The sequence below is a fragment of the Artemia sp. Qi Xiang Cuo genome, chromosome 7, assembly GCF_049724085.1.
Source record: "Artemia sp. Qi Xiang Cuo chromosome 7, ASM4972408v1, whole genome shotgun sequence".
Classification (NCBI taxonomy): Eukaryota; Metazoa; Arthropoda; class Branchiopoda; order Anostraca; family Artemiidae; genus Artemia; species Artemia sp. Qi Xiang Cuo.
This window is the reverse complement of record NC_142800.1, coordinates 81,835,373-81,854,000: the sequence shown is the minus strand read 5'-3', so window position 1 is coordinate 81,854,000 and position 18,628 is coordinate 81,835,373. Positions and strand designations below refer to the sequence as shown.

Below are 18,628 nucleotides of genomic sequence, written 5' to 3'. Positions count from 1 at the left end.
CAGATCAAAGAATGAGGAATGATAAGACTGAAAATTCAAGTTGGTGTCAAAGAAAAGAAGTAATGCCATCCAGCATATCTGAGTGAATCTTGAGAGTAAAACTTCTCAGGCATGTGTTTGAAGACTTTGAGGTCTCTTTGAGATCTAAATCTGTTTTCTTACTTTTGTACTCCTATCTTTTTTTTGTGTTTTCATATTATTTTTTTAATTCAGTGAGACAATGCTTATTACTCAATAGTGCCAGAACCCTTCAATTCTTGTAAAGGCTGTTTTAGATTTCCCCTGCTCAAATTCTCTTCCGGTTTCATTTTCTTTAGCCAAAAGTAGGCTATAATTAGTTGCTTGATTTCTGTAGTTGGGAAGGCTAGTCCAGGTCCTTGCTGAAGAACTACTCCTGTAAGAAGACATTGGCTAAAGGCTGTGTGCTGTTCCTTGGTCTTATACATGTGGCCCTTGTCGGCTTTGAATTTTATCTCTAGCTATACTCTCTTATCCTATCAAATCATGTAATAGTATATTACTATGCTAATAGCAGACTAGATTATCATAGGATGTATTGCCATGGTTCATGGTTGCAGGATGCTCTACAACTTGGTAAAGAACAACAGCTAATCCATGGTACCGTAACTGGAATTTCAAATCGCGCTATTAAAAAAAAAAACACGTTAGAATGGTAATTTCTTTTAAATGATTTTGATGATAAAAGTTTATTGCAGAATAAAGTATTGGGATTTCGAAAAGAACTTAAGCCCAACAAAAAGGTTTCGGATCAAAATAATAACCGCGTAATTAGAATCTCCATAGCTGAAATCCCTATATATGAGAATTACAGTCCGCCAGCTTGAGCAACAAAGAAAATCACTTTTTTGCATGTTTAGGCATGTTTTTCAGTGCTAGTGAGCCACGAAACACCGTAGAGAGATGTTTATGAGGAGTGGCTTCTATTTTTCAGTAGATTTTGATACTATGCTTGGGACTCTCTTATGATATTTATATTATTATTATGTACTTGAGAAAATAGTTTGCTAAATTTGTCAAAACTGGGGCATTTGATGTTTGTAATGAGGAGTTTTGAGAAAGTGAAACTATTATGAAAATTAGGATTGATTTGTGGTTAGATGTGGGAGAAAGACGGGAGCAAGGGGAATGTGAAAATGAGGCTGTATTTTATTTCGGATGAAATTTTCAGCTTGTTTGGGAAGCGGATTTGTAAATGTGGTTGGGACTGGGTCTGAGAGGAAAAGAAAATAGTGATCAATATATTGAGATAGAATTAACTGAACAGGAAACATTGGGGACAGGATAATTATATTTTAAACAACTTGATGCTTGACCACCTTGACGAGAATGACAGATTAGGAATGAAGAAAAATTGATGGTTTGTGGGATTGTAGGGCCAAATTTATATTGGAGAAGGTAAGCGACCAGAAAGGAACTGGGTTTTCTGAGTTAGAGAAAACAGAGTGGGGGCTGACGTTTTTAAAAGACTTGGCATAATATAAAAACGGCACGGTCTAAGACGATGAGGGCCAGTTGATTATAGGAGACGGGGGGGGGGGGTTTGACGATTGGGAAGGGTTTCTAAGGGCTGAGCTTTATTTCAGCACCTTGGTGAGAAGTTTTGCATCATTGTGATGGGCTAATAAAGGGTGGATGGAGAGGGTAGAACAATTTTTACAGATCTCATCATATATGAACCTGTTCAGTTTTCTTAGAGAGGGTAGATAAAAGGATGCGGTAACTTTACATGACCCTTGGTCCTACAATAGCATCCACCACTAAAAAGAAAACGGTACAAATTTTAATATAATCAGTAGTTGAGTAGAGTAGCCTATACTCTTCTAAGAGGTTAAGTTTGCATAAATGTAATGTAACAAACTGCAACGATTCGATTTACAAAGACCACTTGAGAGATGTTTGCACACATCTAAAGATTGGTCAATTTATCAAGGTCAGAGTTCAACAATTTAGATTAGCAGTAGGGCTTGACAGCTATGAATTTTTGGGGTCTGATACCAATGCTGATATATCGATATCGCACCAATACGATACCGATATAATTTGCCGATAAATTTCCCCTCCAAAAAAACCTTACCTAAAGTTTAAACCCCCTATTCTCTGCCCATATTCATACTCACATGTTTATCCCTGGTCTATTACACACCAAAGAACAACCTCAATTATTCACTTTGGATTCCAAAAATTAGGCCATTTACAAGAATTGCTTGATTTTATTTACCTTTTCTGATTAGCAGCTTCTGAGCAGACAAAAGAAATGGCGAATATTTGCGGAAGTGACAAATAAGAAAAAATTTAATCAAAGAAGCTTGTTTAGTTACATAAACACAAATACATCAAAATCTGATTGAAAATAGTGTAAGATATTTATTGAAATTGATTATTCAAGTTGTTCACATTTCGCGGTGGTGACGCCTCATCTGCTGCTTTTTGAACTTCATTAATCCTCTTAATTGACAAAAGCTTGGTTATATCTATGACCAGATTAGCTACTTCTGAGTCAATTACTTTCATTGTAAGGGCATCACAATTTTTGGATCCTTATTGCTTGGTTGAATGGGAGGGGTACTGTCACCAGGATTGTCCAATTTATTTACGTTGTCCAATTGAAGATTTTGTTTATTGAACTAAATTAACGATATTATCAAAAATAAGGCTCAATGACTCTTCTAGCTTGTGTTTTAACTCCAAAAACCACAAAACATACTTTCGTTTTGACTTTCAGATTTGATAGTGGGAATTGCAGTCTGGTAAATAAATTTTTAGCAAGGGGATATTGCCCTTTGGATCAAATCTCCGTCTGACCTGTTGAATTATTTGCAGTGAAGAAAACAACCTGTTATGTTAAAACGGGAAACACTGAAAAAAGAACAATAAATAATGTGCTTCCACAAAATAGCTTAAAAAATTGTCCATCACTAAAGTTTTTGGTATTGCTGTAGTTACTTCAGCTAAGCTAATCAGGGGTAGGCAGACCATTTCGTGAAGATCCTAAGCATGTTTGTTGCCATTCGGTATTGGCTCTAAACTTTGAAGATCCTAAACTTCAAAAAGGGCTCATTCGATTGAAAATTGAAAGGGCTAGTGCCCTTTTTAATAGTTGAAAGTAATCGGAGGGCAACTAACCCCCTCTCACGCCCACCATTTCCTCAAACACATCCAATCAAAATTTTGAGATAATCATTTTTTTCAATGTAGTTAAATGTTCTGGAAATTAGGTCTTTTAGGATAACAACCCCGTCGGAGCCCTACTCAGATTAATTTCTGCTCGTTTTGAGTTTGACTTATTTTAATTTTTGTTTGTTTTGGGTTTCATTTATTTATTGATACTAATTTGTGGTAATTGTATGCTCGGTAGATTATTTGATACTATTTTTGTTCATTTTTGGTTTTATGAAGTTCTTTACTTTTTTTTGAAAAACTCTTTTTGTGCAAAAAGGTTTTTTGATTAATTTCTCACAAAAGCCCCATGGGCCATGGTTGTTACAAATACAACAAAACACATAAACATAATAAGTTCAAACACTTTTAAACACTACGTAACACTACGATAGAAAACCCTCCCTATGTCTCATCCCCACACTCACAAAATTTCCCAAATTTTTAATATCCACTTTGCAACTACTTACTATTTTATTTTCTAGACAACTTCTATGCATCACATCCCCCCAAAGAATTCCCTTCCAAGTACCTTCAGTTCTTCACAATAACACATAAAATGTTCTAAATCTTCAGACTCCCCACACATTGGGCAAGTGAAGGGACCACTCCATACCTTAACCATCCCTAAATACTTTCTTCTCCCCCCAAGAGGCATAAAATTTCCCTTACTGATAAAATCCATTTTAAAGTATCATTTTGGAGCCCAAATTTTAAATATATCCTTGTCTTCTTGCCAAACCTGGATCTCTTGATCTTGTAGCACTTTTTCCACACGTTTTGCAATCATTCCTGTTTCCACCCCAGGTCCAATGCCGTCATTCCACCAGCCTGAAAGTTCTTTATCGTCTAGTTCACTGTTGTTTTTCATGTGCCAATAATATCTTCTTTCATCCAAAAGATTTTCACTTAAAACATTTTTGTTAACCGATAATATTGAATAACAATAATTTTTTCCCAATAACCTACCATGCGTACTAACTGTTTATTTCTTAAGCTAAATAGACCCAGGCCATACTTTATAACAATGCTATTAAAATTTTTGTCTAACCCTATTAATCTTTTAAAATAATGAAGCTGTATCCTCTCCATTTCCACCCCCCCTTTCGTGTCCCCGTATCTCTGCCCCATAACGTATGGCAGGTTCTATTCTACTTGTAAAAATACGTTTTTGTAGGTTGATATCCTTTGCTCCTATATCCTTCATACAACTCTTCAAGAATATACCAGTTAAACTTTTACCTTTAATTGACATTAGAACTATGTTTCTTGTCCACCTACCATTTGAAACAAGTCTACAGCCTTGGTAACCATACCCCTCTCACTACTTTTATAACTCCCTTCCCGTAACTAAAATTTTCTTCAGATGTCTTCGCTCCCCTTGCAAAAACCATTACTGCTGACTTCTCTAGATTTAAAACCAGTCTCTTTTCCTTAAAATACTTTCCTATACTCTCTGATTCATGCTGCAGATTCTCTCTACTATCAAACAGTTGGTGATAACGAACCGTAAATAAGGAGGGACACGGCTCAATAGTAACCGAAACTCTAAAAAACGGAATTTTGATACCAATAGGTACATAAAAAGAATAAGATTTGTATGCTATTTTCAAATATATAAGTTTCATCAAGTTTAATCGTACCCATCAAAATTTACGTGCCTGAGAAAATTTTCCTTATTTTTGAGAAAGGGGGACAACCCTAAGAGTCATAGAACTTTAATGAAAATCACACTATCAGATTCAGCATATCAGAGAAATCTACTATAGAAGTTTCAAGCTCCTATCTCCAAAAATGTGGAATCTGTATTTTTTGCCAGAAGAAAGATCACGGATGCATGTTTATTAGTTGTTTTTTTTCCCCAGGGGTGATCGTATTGATCCAGTAGTCCTAGAATATTGTGAAAGGGCTCATTCGAACGGAAATTAAAAGTTCTAGTGCCCTTTTTAAGTGACCAAAAAAATTGGAACGCAACTTGGCCTCCTCCCACGCTCAATTTTTTCCACTGAAAATATATAAATGTTTTTACTTTTATAACTTTAATAAACCAAATAATATTAACATTTTGATTACTAAATATCAGTATATGTCTATTAAATTGACAATGCACATTCATTTGTATTTTTTTCAGTAAAGTGCAAATTATGTTCTGGCCTTGGAAAGGCATTGGGGTTTTGAGCCTAACTCATGTTAATTTCTGCTCGTTTTGTGTTTGACTCGGTTATTTGTTGTAATTTCTGTTCGTTTTGGGTTTTATTTATTTATCGATGCTGATTTGTGGTAGTTCATTTGATTTTATGGTAGATCATTTGGTTTTCAGCTTGGTAGATTATTTGATTTTATTTGTGCTCATTTTTGTTTTAATGGAGTTCTTTACTTTTCTTTGAAAAACCAATTTTGTGGAAAAAGTTTTTTTTAATTAATTTCTGTTCATTTTATATTGACATAGTCTTTTCAGGGAAAAAGTAAATAATACTTTAAATCGTTTCGTTTTTTTTAAGACTTTATAGTTTGACTGCTATTTGTATGCTGGAGAAAATTTTCAGCAATTTTTAACAACATACAACCTTTTGAAAATCTGGACACAAATAGTAGTGTTTAATTTAGTTTAATACCTCCTCTAGTTGACCTGAAATGGAAAATTTAATACCATTCGCAAAAAATCTGTTTACTTTCTTTGATAGCTTGGATACACTTACGGTATTTTGATTTGGTTACATTTTAAGAGCAGAAGTAGTCCCGAAAGTTTGAACATAATACCCTCAGTCGTTCTTGGGATACTGCTGAGATGCCTTATTGGGAATTAGCATTACCACAGCTCCCTTTCATTTAATCTTAAGGCAAAATTTAGTTTTTAAACATAATGGGCAAATGGAAGTGTGGGGATGGGAGGGGGATTAGTTGCCGTTCAATCACTTTCGACTATTAAAAAGGGCATCAGCCCTTTCTATTTTCAATCGAATGAGCCCTTTTCGAAGTTCCTATGACAACTCCTTCGATACAAAGAGCCCACGTCTAAAAAAAAAAAAAAAAAAAAAAAAAAAAAAAAAAAAAAAAAAAAAAAAAATACAATGTCCCCACAAGGATCTCTATTATAAAAATGTCAAGCCTTCCAAACACTTTTGAATATTAAAAAGGGTATTATCCCTTGCAATTTCTAATCAAATGAGCGCTTTTTTAGTTTCTACGACAGCGCTTTCTAAAAACTCCTTACAGGCCCCCAGGGCATAAATTACAACCCTTACCCTAAGGGCTGTGACGAGGGTTGTCATCCTCAAAGACCTAATTTCCAGAACTTTCAACTACGTTAAACAAAATGGCTGCCTAAAAATTTTGATTGGATGTGTTTTGGGAAATGGTGGGCGTGAGAGGGGCGTTAGTTGCTCTCCAATCACTTTCGACTATTAAAAGAGACAACGCTTTCAATAAAACATTATATCCCTCCTGGGCATAACTTACAACCCTTGCCCAGAGGGCTGGGGGGGTGGTGTCATCCTCAAAGACCTAATTTCCAGAACTTTCAACTACGTTGAACAAAATAGATACCTCAAAATTTTGATTGGATGTGTTTAGGGGAATGTTAGACGTGAGAGGAGGGTTAGTTACCCTCCAATCACCTTAGATTATTAAAAAGGGCACTAGCCCTTTCAATTTCCAATTGAATGAGGCCTTTTTAAGTTTCTGCAACATCGCTTTCTATAAAAAGCTTATATTTCCCCAGGGCATAATTATAACCCTTGCCTTGAGGGCAGTGGGGGGGGGGCGGGGTTGTCATCCCTAAAGACCTAGTTTCCAAAAATTTCAACTACGTTGAATAAAATGACTGCAAACATTTTGATTGGATGTGTTTGGGGAATAGGTGGACGTGAGAGGGAGATTAGCTGCCCTCAAATCACTTTCGACTATTAAAAAGGGCACTAGCCCTTTGAAATTCCAACCGAATGAGCTCTTTTTCAAGTTTCTACGACAAAGTTTTCAATAAAAACCTTATATGCCCCCAGGGCATAACTTATAACCCTTGCCCTGAAGACTCTGGGGGATTGTCCTGCTCAAAGCTATAATTTCCAGAACTTTCATCTGCGTGGAACAAAATGGCTATCTCAAAATATTTATTGGATTTGCTTGGGGAAATGGTTGGCGTGGAAGGCGTGTTAGTTGCCTTCCAATCACTTTCGACTATTAAAAAGGGCACTAGCCATTTCAGTTTCCAATTGAATGAGCTTTTTTTGAAGTTTCTACGACAACGCTTTCTATTAAAACCTTATGTGCCCCCAGGGCATAACTTACAACCCGTGCCCTGAGGACTGTGCCCTGGGGCCATATAAGATTTTTATAGAAAGCATTGTCGTAGATACTTCAACAAAGGCTCATTCGATTGGAAATTCAAAGGGCTAGTGCCCTTTTAATAGTCGAAAATAATTGGAGGGCAACTAACTCCCCTCTCACGCCCATATTTTCCGCCAAACACATCCAATCAAAATTTTGAGATAGACGTTTTGTTCAACGTAGTTCAAAGGTTAAGAAATTATGTCTTTGAGGATGACAATCCCCCCACAGCCCCCAGGGCAAAAGTTGTAAGTTGTACTAAGTTATACTTTAAACACATCCAATCAAAATTTTGAGATAACTATTTTGTTCGACGCAGTTGAAATGTCCGGAAATTATATCTTTGAGCTGGACACTCCCCCCACAGTCTTCACGGCAAGGGTTATAAGTTATATCCTGGGGGCATATAAGGTTTTTTATAGTATTGTCGTAAAAACGTGAAAAGGGGCTCATTCGATTGGAAATTCGAAGGGCTAGTGCCCTTTTTAATAACTGAAAATAATTAGTAGGCAAGTAAATACCCTTTCGCGCCCGCCCTTCCCCCAAATATTGTTGGGGGACTTCGTATCAAATTATTTTTTTCCATACTAGGGCACTTTGTATCGAAGGAGTTGTCGTAGAAACTTTGAAAAGGGCTCATTCGGTTGGAAATTGGAACGACTAGTGCCCTTTTTCCAGATAGAAAATATGTTTTTGAGGAGGACACTCCCCCCACAGCGCTCAGGACGCGGGTTGTAAGTTATGCTTTGGGGGCATATAAGGCTTTTTTTTTATAGAAAGCGATGTCGTAAAAACTTCAAAAAGGGCTCATTCGATTGGAAATTGAAGGGGCTAGTGCCGTTTTTAATATTCAATACTGATTGGAGGGTAAGTAACCCCCCTCTCACGCTCACCATTTCTCCAGACACTTATAGTCAAAATTTTGAGATAGCCATTTTGTTCAACATTGTTGAATGGTCCAGAAATTATGTCTTTTAGGATGACACTCCCCCAATAGCCCTCAAAGCAAGGGTTGTAAGTTTTGCCCTGGGTGCATATAAGGTCTCTATAGAAAGCGTTGTCGTAGAAACTTCAAAAAAAGCCCATTCAGTTGGAAATTGAAAGGGTGAGGGCCCTTTTTAATAGTCGAAAGTGATTGGAGGGCAACTAACCCCCCTCTCACACCCACTATTTCATTAAACATATCCAATCAAAATTTTGAGATAGCTATTTTGTTCAACGTAGTTGAAAGTTCTGGAATTTAGGTCTTTGAGGATGACAACCCTCTCACAGCCCTCAGGGCAAGGGATATAATTTGTGTCCTGGGAGCATATAAGGTGTTTATAGAAAATGTTGACGTAGAAACTCAAAAAGGGCTCATTTAATGGGAAACTGAAAGGGCTAATGCCCTTTTTAATAGTCGAAAGTAATTGGAAGGCTTGACGTTTTTATAGTGAAGAACGATGTTAACACAATGTATTATTTATTTTCCATACCAGGGCACTTCGTATCGAAGGAATTCTCGTAAAAACTTAGAAAAGGGCTCATTCGATTAGAAATTGAAATGGCTAGTGCCCTTTTTAATAGTCGAAAGTGATTGGAGGGTAACTAACACCCCTTCCACGCCCACCATTTCCCCAAACACATCCAATCAAAATTTTGAGATAGCAGTTTTCTTCAGCGTAGTTGAAAGTTCTAGAAATTATATCTTTGCAGGACACTCCCACAGCCGTCAGGGCAAGGGTTGTAAGTTATGCCCTGGGGGCATATAAGGCTTTTTCTATATGAAAGTGCATTTGTCGTAGAAACTTCAAAAAGGGCTAATTCGAATGGAAATTGAAAGGGCTAGTTCCCTTTTTAATAGTCGAAAGTGAACGGAGGGCAACTAACTTTCAGACCAACCATTTCCCCGAACACATCCAATCAAAATTTTGAGATAGCCATTTTGTTCAACGTAGTTGAAAGGTCCATAGAAATAATGTCTTTTGAGGATGACACTCCCCCAGAGCCCTCAGGGCTAAGGTTGTAAGTTATGCCCTGGGGGCATATAAGGTTTCTTTATAGAAAGTGTTGTCGTAGAAACTTCAAAAAGGGCTCATTCGATTGAAAATTGAAAGGGCTAGTGCCCTTTTTAATAGTCGAAGGTAATTGGAAGGTAACTAATCCCCCTCTCACACTCACTATTTCCTTAAACACATCCAATCAAAATTTTTGAGATAGATATTTTGTTCAACGTAGTTGAAAGTTCTGGAATTTAGTTCTTTGAGAATGATAACACTCTCCCAGTGCTCAAGGCAAGGGTTGTAAGTTATGCCCTGGAGGCATAAATAGTGCTCATAGAAAATGCTGTCATAGAAAACCAAAAAGGGCTCATTCGATTGGATATTGAAAGGACTAGTGTCCTTTTTAATAGTCAAAAGTGATTGGAAAGCTTGACATTTTTATAGTAAAGAGCGATGTTGGCACAATGTATTATTTATTTTCCATACCAGGGCACTTCGTATCGAAAGAGTTCTCGTAAAAACTTGAAAAAGGGCTCATTCGATTGGAAATTGAAACTGCTTGTGCCCTTTTTAATAGTCGAAAGTGATTGGAAGGCAACTAACACCCCTTCCACGCCCACCATTTCCCAAAACACATCCAATCAAAATTTTGAGATAGCCATTTTGTTCCACGCAGATGAAAGTTTTAGAAATTATACCTTTCAGCAGGACACTCCCCCACAGTCTTCAGGGCAAGAGTTATAAGTTATGCCCTGGGGGCATATAAGGTTTTTATTGAAATCTTTGTAGTAGAAACTTGAAAAATGGCTCATTCGATTGGAAATTCAAAGGGCTTGTGCCCTTTTTAATAGTCGAAAGTGATCTGAGGGCAACTAATCCCCCTCTCACGCCCACCTTTTCCCCAAACATATCCAATCAAAATTATTAGATAGCCATTTTAGTCAACGTAGTTGAAAGTTTTGTAAATTAAGTCTTTAAGGATGACAACCCCTCCCTCTCACAGCCCTCAGGGCAAGGGTTATAAGTTATGCCCTGGGGGCACATGAGGTTTTAGTAGAAAGCTATGTTGTAGATACTTCAGAAAGGGCTCATTCAATTGGAAATTGCAAGGACTAGTGCCCAATTTAATAGTTGAAAGTGATTGAAGGGAAACTAACCCCCTTCTCACGCCCACCCTTTCCCCAAACACACCCAATCAAAATTTTGAGATATCCATTTTGTTCAACGTAATTGAAAGTTCTGGAAATTAAGTCTTTTAGGATGATAACCCCCTCAGAGCCCTCAGTACAAGAGTTTTAAGTTATGCCCTGGGGGCATATACGATTTATATGGAAAGTTATTGTAGAAATTTCAAAAAGGGCTCATTTGGTTGGAAATTGAAAGCACTAGTGCACTTTTTCATAGTCGAAAGTGAATGGAGAGTAATTAACCCCCCTCTTACGCCCGTCATTTCCCTAAACACATTCAATCAAAGTTTAGAGATAACCATTTTGTTAAACGTAGTTGAAAGTTCTGGAAATTATGTATTTGAGGATGACAAACTCCCCAAAGCCACCAGGGCAAAGGTTGTAAGTTATGCCTGGGGGGGGCATATAAGGTTTTTATAAAATAGCGTTGTCGTAAAAACTTCAAAAGGGGCTCATTCAATTGGAAATTGAGAGGGGTAGTGCCCTTTTTCATAGTCGAAAGTGATTGGAGGGTAACTAACACCCCTCTCACGCCCACCATTCCCCAAACACATCCAATTAAAATTAGGAGATAGTCATTTTGTCCAACGTAGTTAAAAGGTCTGAAAATTAGGTCTTTAAGGATGACACCCCCTCCAGCCCTCAGGGAAAGGGTTGTAAGTTATGCCCTGGGGGCATATAAGGTTTTTATAAAAAATCTTGTCATAGAAACTTCACAATGGGCTCATTCGATTGGAAATTCAAAGGGATAGTGCCCTTTTTAATAGTTGAAAGTGATTGGAGAGCAACTAACGCTCCTCTCACGCCCACCATTTCCTCAAACACATCCAATCAAAATTTTGAGATAACCATTTTGTTCAACGTAGTTGAAAATTTAGGATTACTTGAATTAGGGTCTTTGAGGATTACAACCCCCTCACAGCCGTCAGGGTAAGGGTTGTAATTTATGCCCTGGGGCAACATAAGGTGTTTATAGAAAGCGTTGACTTAGACACTTTAAAAGGGCTCATTTAATTGGAAATTGAACAGGCTAGGTTCCTTTTTGATAGTAGAAAGTGATGGGAATGATTGACATTTTTATAGTAAAGAGCGATGTGGGTACAGTGTATAATTTTTTTTTGTTTAGACCAGGGCAAATCGTATCGAAAGAGTTGTCGTAGAAACTTCGAAAAGGGCTCATTCAATTGAAAATAGAAAGGGCTAGTGCCCTTTTTAATAGTTGAAAGTGATTGGAGGGCAACTAATCTCCCTCCCACGCCCACCCTCCTATTTGCCCATTATGTTTAAAACTAAATGTGGCCTTAATATTAAATTAAAATGCACTGTGTTAATTCTCATTAAGGCATCTCAGCAGTATCTCAAGAACGACTGAGGGTATTATGTTCAAACTTTCGGGGCTAATTCTGCTCTTAAAATTTAACCAAATCAAAATAGCGTAAGTGTATGCCAGCAATCAAAGAAAGTAAAGAGATTTTTTTGCGAATGATATCAAGTTTTATATTTCAGGTCAACTAGAGGAGGTATGAAACTAAATTAAACACCACTATTTATGTCAAGATTTTTAAAAAGGTTTATGTTGTTAAAAATTGCTAAAAAAAAAAAAAAATTTCCAGCATACAAATAGCAGGCCAAAATATAAAGTATTAAAAAAACGAAAAGATTTGAAGAATTATCTTCTTTTCCCCTGAATAGACTGTGGCAGTATAAAACGAACAAGAATTTATTTAAAAAATTTTTTTCGCAAAATAAGTTTTTCAAAGAAAAGTAAAGAACTCCATTAAACCAAAAATGAGCAAAAATAAAATCAAATAATCTACCAAGCGTGAAACTACCACAAATCAGCATCTGATATACTGATGTTTCATAATCAAAATTTTAATATTATTTGATTTATTAAAGTTATAAAAGAAAAAACATTTATATTTTTTTCAGTAAAGTGCAAATTATGTTCTGGCCTTGGGAAGGCATAGGGGTTTTGAGCCCTACTCATGTTAGTTTCTGCTCGTTTTGAGTTTGAGTCGGTTATTTATTGTAATTTCTTTTCGTTTTGGGTTTCATTTATTTATCGAAGCTGATTTCTGGTAGTTTCATGCTTGGTAGATTATTTTATTATATTTTTGCTCATTTTCGGTTTAATGGAGTTCTTTACTTTTCTTTGAAAAACTTATTTTGTGGAAAAAGTTTTTTTTTAAATTAATTCTAATTAAACGACCCTTGTGTTTCAGGAGTCGTTTTTAAAGAATTGGGGCAAAGTTGTAAAAAAAAAATTGGAACAAAATTTGAAATTTGGCGTAAAGACCGAGGTTTTGACTAGTGGGCGAACCCCCTAATATACGTAATAAAAACAAAAGAATATAGAAGTTTGTTACGTAAGTTAACTCGTAAGTTACGTCAAAACAAAATTTCGAGAAAGCCATTTAGCCGAAAAAAGTAAAATTAGTATGCAAATTTCGTTTTAATTATTCATGTACGGTGACCCAAAATCAAAGCTGCATTAATTCAAATAAGGTTTCAAAAACGTTCAGAAATTAAACACAAAAAAAACAAGTTTTTTAAAAATGAAAGTAAGGACCGAGATTAAAACGAACAGAAATTAGTCCGTATATGAAAGGGGCTGTCCCCTTGTCAACGCCTCGCTCTTTACGCTGAAGATTGACTCTGTCTCACAACTTTATTTTTTAAAACAATAAAAAACTTTAGCGTGAAGAGCGAGGCGTTGAGGAGGGGACAGCCCTTTTCATATACGGAATAATTTCTGTTCTTTTTAAGTTTTAATGTCGCTCCTTGCTTTCAGTTGCGGTTATTTCCCTCGATGTTTCCTCACCATATTGCTTATGGCACTTAGCTCTGGCTTGGTTTTTGACGGATAGTCAGTGGAAGGTGGCTATTTGTCATTTTCTTTTTTAGCGTGTGTTTTTTCCTCTTCTTTTTTTCGTATCTCTGCATTCCCGGCCGTAGAGCCTTGGAAGAGCCTTATGATAATGTATGTGCTGTTATCATTCTTTTATTTTTTTTTCATTATTATATCTTAATAAATATCCGTCTAATCAAGATTGAAGCAAGTGAGCTCAAACGAATCACACTATTAAACCAACGAAACACGTAGAGAACTTACGATTTTTCATTTATTATTATTATTATCAGGTGACTCGTTAAGACACTTGCGTCTCTTCTTAGTTCCGTGATTTTTTATATTTGTTGGGGTGTATGAGCCCCAGAATGCCGAAAGGATACCAATGAGATAGAAACCTGCTTTGCATCAAGAGGATTATATTTATCTCTTTTATTTTGAATGGAGGGAAAGAACTATGCAAAGCAGCCTTATCAAGTTGTGTTTTCCCCTTTGGTAATGAATCACCGACTTGGCGCCAATTTTTTTATCAAACAGTTCGTGGTGTAAGTAAGGAGCGACCTGGCTCAATAGTAACCAAAACTGTAAAAAACAGAATGTTGATACCAATAGATACATCAAAGGAATAAGATTTTTATGCTGATTTCAAGTATATAAGTTTCATCAAGTTTAGTTTTACCCATCAAATGTTACGTGCCTGAGAAAAACTGCCTTATTTTCGAAAAAAGGGGGAACCACCCCCTAAAAGTCATAGAACTTTAATGAAAATATACCATCAGATTCAGTGTATCAGAGAACCCTACTATAGAATTTTCTGGCTCCTATCTGTAAAAATGTTGATTTTTTTTTTTTGCCAGATGAAAGATCACGGATGCGTTTATTTGTCTTTTTGTTTTTTTTTTTTTCCCAGGGGTGATTGTATCGACGCAGTGGTTGTAGAATATCGCGAGAGGGCTCATTCGAACAGAAATTAAAAGTTCTAGTGCCCTTTTTAAGTAACCTAAAAAATGGCGGGTAACTAGGCCCCCTCCCATGCTCATTTTTTCCCAAAGTCACCCGATCAAATTTTTTAGATAGCCATTTTGTTCAGCACGGTCGAAAATACAATAACTATGTCTTTGAGTATGACTTATTTCCCCACAGTCCCCGGAGGAAGTTCTGCAAGTTATTAACTTTGCCCAATATTGACTTATAGTATTGGTTATTGGGAAATATACAGAAGCTTTCAGGGGGGATTTTTTCTGGTAGTTCGGGGGGGAGGGATATTTGACATTAAAACTTAAAATGAACAGACATTATTTCGTATATGAAAGGGGCTGTCCCCTCCTTAGCGCCACGCTCTTTACGGCAAAGTTTGACTCTGTCTCACAACTTTATTTTTTAAAATAATAAACAACTTTAGCGTAAAGAGCGAGGCGTTAAGGAGGGGACAGCCCCTTTCATATACGGAATAATTTTTTTTCTTTTTAAGTTTTAATGTCGCTCCTTACTTTCAGTTAAAAAAAACTTTTTTTTTTTTTATTGTATTCTGAGACTCGGTAGTTATATAGTTGCTGTGGTTGCTGCATGAGAACCATAGGAAGGGAAACTGATAGAAGTGGATACTCAGGTTGGACTTTGAGTAAAACGCAATCAAAGGCATCTGCAATTGCCTACCTCCATCTCTGAATCTGGCTCATAGGATTTGAAGAAATTGTATTCTAACTTGAAGATTCCGTCACTTTAGTTTGCAAAATGTGAGGTCACAATTTTTTGAGCATCCTTGACTCCATGATTTCTAGTTATATAGTTTGGGGTAATGAAGTAAGAAGTAAAGGACACGGGGGCTTCTCCCTAGATTATGCGGTTTTACCTCTGCCCTTTATTTAAAGAGCTACATTGAAAAATAATAACATTAAAATCGAATCATGAAGTAGTTGCATGTAAATAGTAAATCTTATCCTGTCACAATTTTTAGGGGAGGGGGCAGAGGGAGGGTTATTCCCTTATAATAACTGGAATATCTGGATAAAACTCTTGAGCCATTAATAAGTTAATGTGTATGGTGAAATTAGATCCAACGGGAGGGGTAGGTAGGACTCTAAGGGTTTGGTGTTTCAGCTCGCTTTACGCTTTAATTGCTTCTAATTTGTATATTTTCTTTTTTCCAAACTGAATTCCTCTAAGAACTATGCTGAAGTGCCGGAGGTCTGATTTTCTTTTGTCTACTATCTTTTTTTAGTTCATGAGTTTACATTGGACTTAAGAATCAAATTTAAATCCTTTTTTTATAATTTTTAATAGGCCTTGCAGTTGCTTTCATGGCTGACCCAAATGGATTTATCACAGAAGTCAAAGACCAACGAATGGAAAAACAAGCTAATTGCTCTAATCAAAGAACAGACTTCCAGTCAGACAAACTCGTTAAAGTTGAGTTATAAAGCAGCTTCCGTAAGTTATATCTAGTTTTTAATTAGAGAACAGCAATGTGAAGAAGCAGATCCTATTGCTTGTTTATGCTTTTTTATGGTAGGAAGTAGTCTTGGCAAATTTTGAGTATTTTAGCCTTAATTTCAAAATTTAAAAATAAATACTAGTTTAGTATGAAAAATAGAACAAAGTCGGGAATTAAGAAAAAGAACATAAAAGTTGTGCATTTACGAATTGGAAAGGGTTCTTGAGTATAAAAAAGGAATAGAAAGAATAGACGGTAATTGAAATGTCAAAAAACGCCTTATCCTGGAGATATATTTTTTTGTGTCTGTATCGTTTCCCTGGGACAAGTTATAAAGTTGAGTGTTTCATGTTCTGGGTCAAATAAAAAACAAGAATTGAAAGGATTGTTTAGGTAACAGCTGCATACAATTAAGCCAACAGTTGCATCTAAAACTAAGCCAATAAGTGCAAAAAACATCTTTTCGTAGTATGTTGGGGTTTAATACACTTGGTGTACGAGAGTTACTTGGGATTTTAAACTTCCTTATACCGATAAATTTGTTTCGCTAGATTTAGGCAGTAACCACTTAAAGAGGAATTCTCAAACACTAATATATTTGAAAAATTGTGTCCCACCCCGCCTTCTCTTCCCATAAAAGTATAAAAGAATGTTAGGTAGGTTTTGATTTTCAAGTAAATTATCACTATGCTCTTGAAATAGAACACGAATAGGAAAAGTTCAGCAAAAGCTGACATTTTTCAATAAATTAGGCTCCAATTTCTTCTTAGGTTCTATTTGATAGCAAATAATATTTCGTATCCTCTGGCAAATAGCGGAAGACTTATCTGATGAGACGTAGGCTCAGCTTTCATCACATTATCTTCTTTTTCCTCATTTAAATTAAAAGTATAAATGTAAAAAGAAGTATTGGAATGAATGGACCGGCAAGAAATAAAAATTTTTAAATGCAAGATTTGAACGTTATGTAGACAAAAAATACTACATTATATTCTATAATAATGTGGTAGATTAATTAATAAATTATTCATTGAGAACAAACTATTTATAAAGCTAGAACAGTCTACCTGTCAAATTCCTTCTTGGTAGCTAATTGTCAGTTGGATAAATTTTGATTTTGTAAACTTAATAAAACAAAGTGATTTCAAATGAATGTAAAGAGCTATATTAAATCTTAAAATAACTATATCCAATATTAACTGCTGTTGGTTTTGAGTTTGAATGTTGCTCTTTGCTCTCGTTTGAAAATGAAAAAACAATTTCTTAATTGTGTTTTTAACGCCTTATTTAGAACTATACTAAGTATAAGAAGGGCTAGCGCCCCTTCAACCCCCTGCTCAATATAAATCTTTTATAACAATGTTTTGGGAAGATGGGTTCTTTTATGTTGTATTTGACTTACAAAATAAAAACAAAAGATTCAGATAAGGAGAAAGCCGTCTTCCTCGTCAAACATCTCGCTCTTAACACTTGTTGAACTTTTTGTCGGGACACTAAGATTTTCGAAAATTAGGGTCCCTGTTAAAACTTTCGATTCTACAATAACAGCAGAGATGTCACCCCCATCAGCACATCTATTGCATGCTTAATCCAAAAATGTGTCTCCATGTTTGAGGAACCTATAATGGAAAGTTTGAGAAGGTAGACATAAAAATACACCTTTTGAGACACACAAACTTCCACTCACCTTTGCTTTAATAGCTCATGTGCAACTAGGCAATACCCTATATCTCGTAGTTGTTCTGAACAAATCCTTCATAATATTAATTCATTTTTGTTGACTGCAGACAAGTTTCGAGAGTAATGTGCTACTGCATTCCTGCAGTGTAAATAGTAGGCTTGATATAAGAAAATTTCTAGTTGGATCCCAATAAATTTGGACGTTTATTTGAAATCTAAATATGGAGAAACTTGAAATTACCTTGTTAAGGATTTTTCTAATTCTGCTGAATAACGCTGTCCTGTCTGTGGTGGTAGTATTTATCAATTTCTTTTCTCCCATAGTACACTTTGTCTCTTTCATCTCTCATGTCACTTTCTCTTGCTAATTCGCTGGGCTTCTAACTAAAAATAATATATATTTTTTCAAATGTATCATTGAAAAAACCTACCTCGCGACCGATTTGCCATTTTGTTATTTATGAGGTTGAAACGAAATTTGTGTGTTTTGTAATTAATACGTGTTCACTTATTTTATTGTACATGAAATCAATGCACTTGAAATATATTTTCAGCCGATTCTTGTTTTAAGTATGAATGTTGCTTGTTTATTTATAGTTTGATTGTGATGGCTCTTTGCTTGTTTTTTAGTGGTCAGTCGTAACTTTAAAAATGACACCGGAAATAGCGGGCATTACTGCTGCCATGAAAGAAGCATTGGAGAATCGGCAAATTCAAGCCATGTCTCACCTATCCTCTCTTTGGTCTCGTTTGGTTAGGCTGTATACTCCACCGAGCAACACAAATGGAGATTGGTCAGAATTAGCAACAGAAGATGCAGAACCCATCAAAGGTCTTGGGCAAATGGCCCTTGAAGCCAATAGATTGGATTCCTTCTTTAGATGGCCACACATGAACTACAGGTATTTTTGGTCGAGGCTGAATCTTTATATTGTTGTACCTAAAATCGAAGATCATGTGTAACACTTCCATAAATATTTTGTATTATTTT

The 18,628-nt window shown here is 36.0% G+C and overlaps 1 protein-coding gene across 1 annotated transcript in view; it reads left to right on the top strand.

Annotated features, from left to right (window-relative positions):
* Nucleotides 1-18,628, top strand: part of Bruce (BIR repeat containing ubiquitin-conjugating enzyme) — a 406,259-nt gene that overhangs the window by 7,713 nt on the left and 379,918 nt on the right. The window contains exons 3-4 of the mRNA XM_089091938.1: nucleotides 15,807-15,953; nucleotides 18,268-18,539. Coding sequence (XP_088948064.1) covers nucleotides 15,807-15,953; nucleotides 18,268-18,539 — 419 coding nt within the window. The remainder of the gene's footprint in view (nucleotides 1-15,806; nucleotides 15,954-18,267; nucleotides 18,540-18,628) is intronic.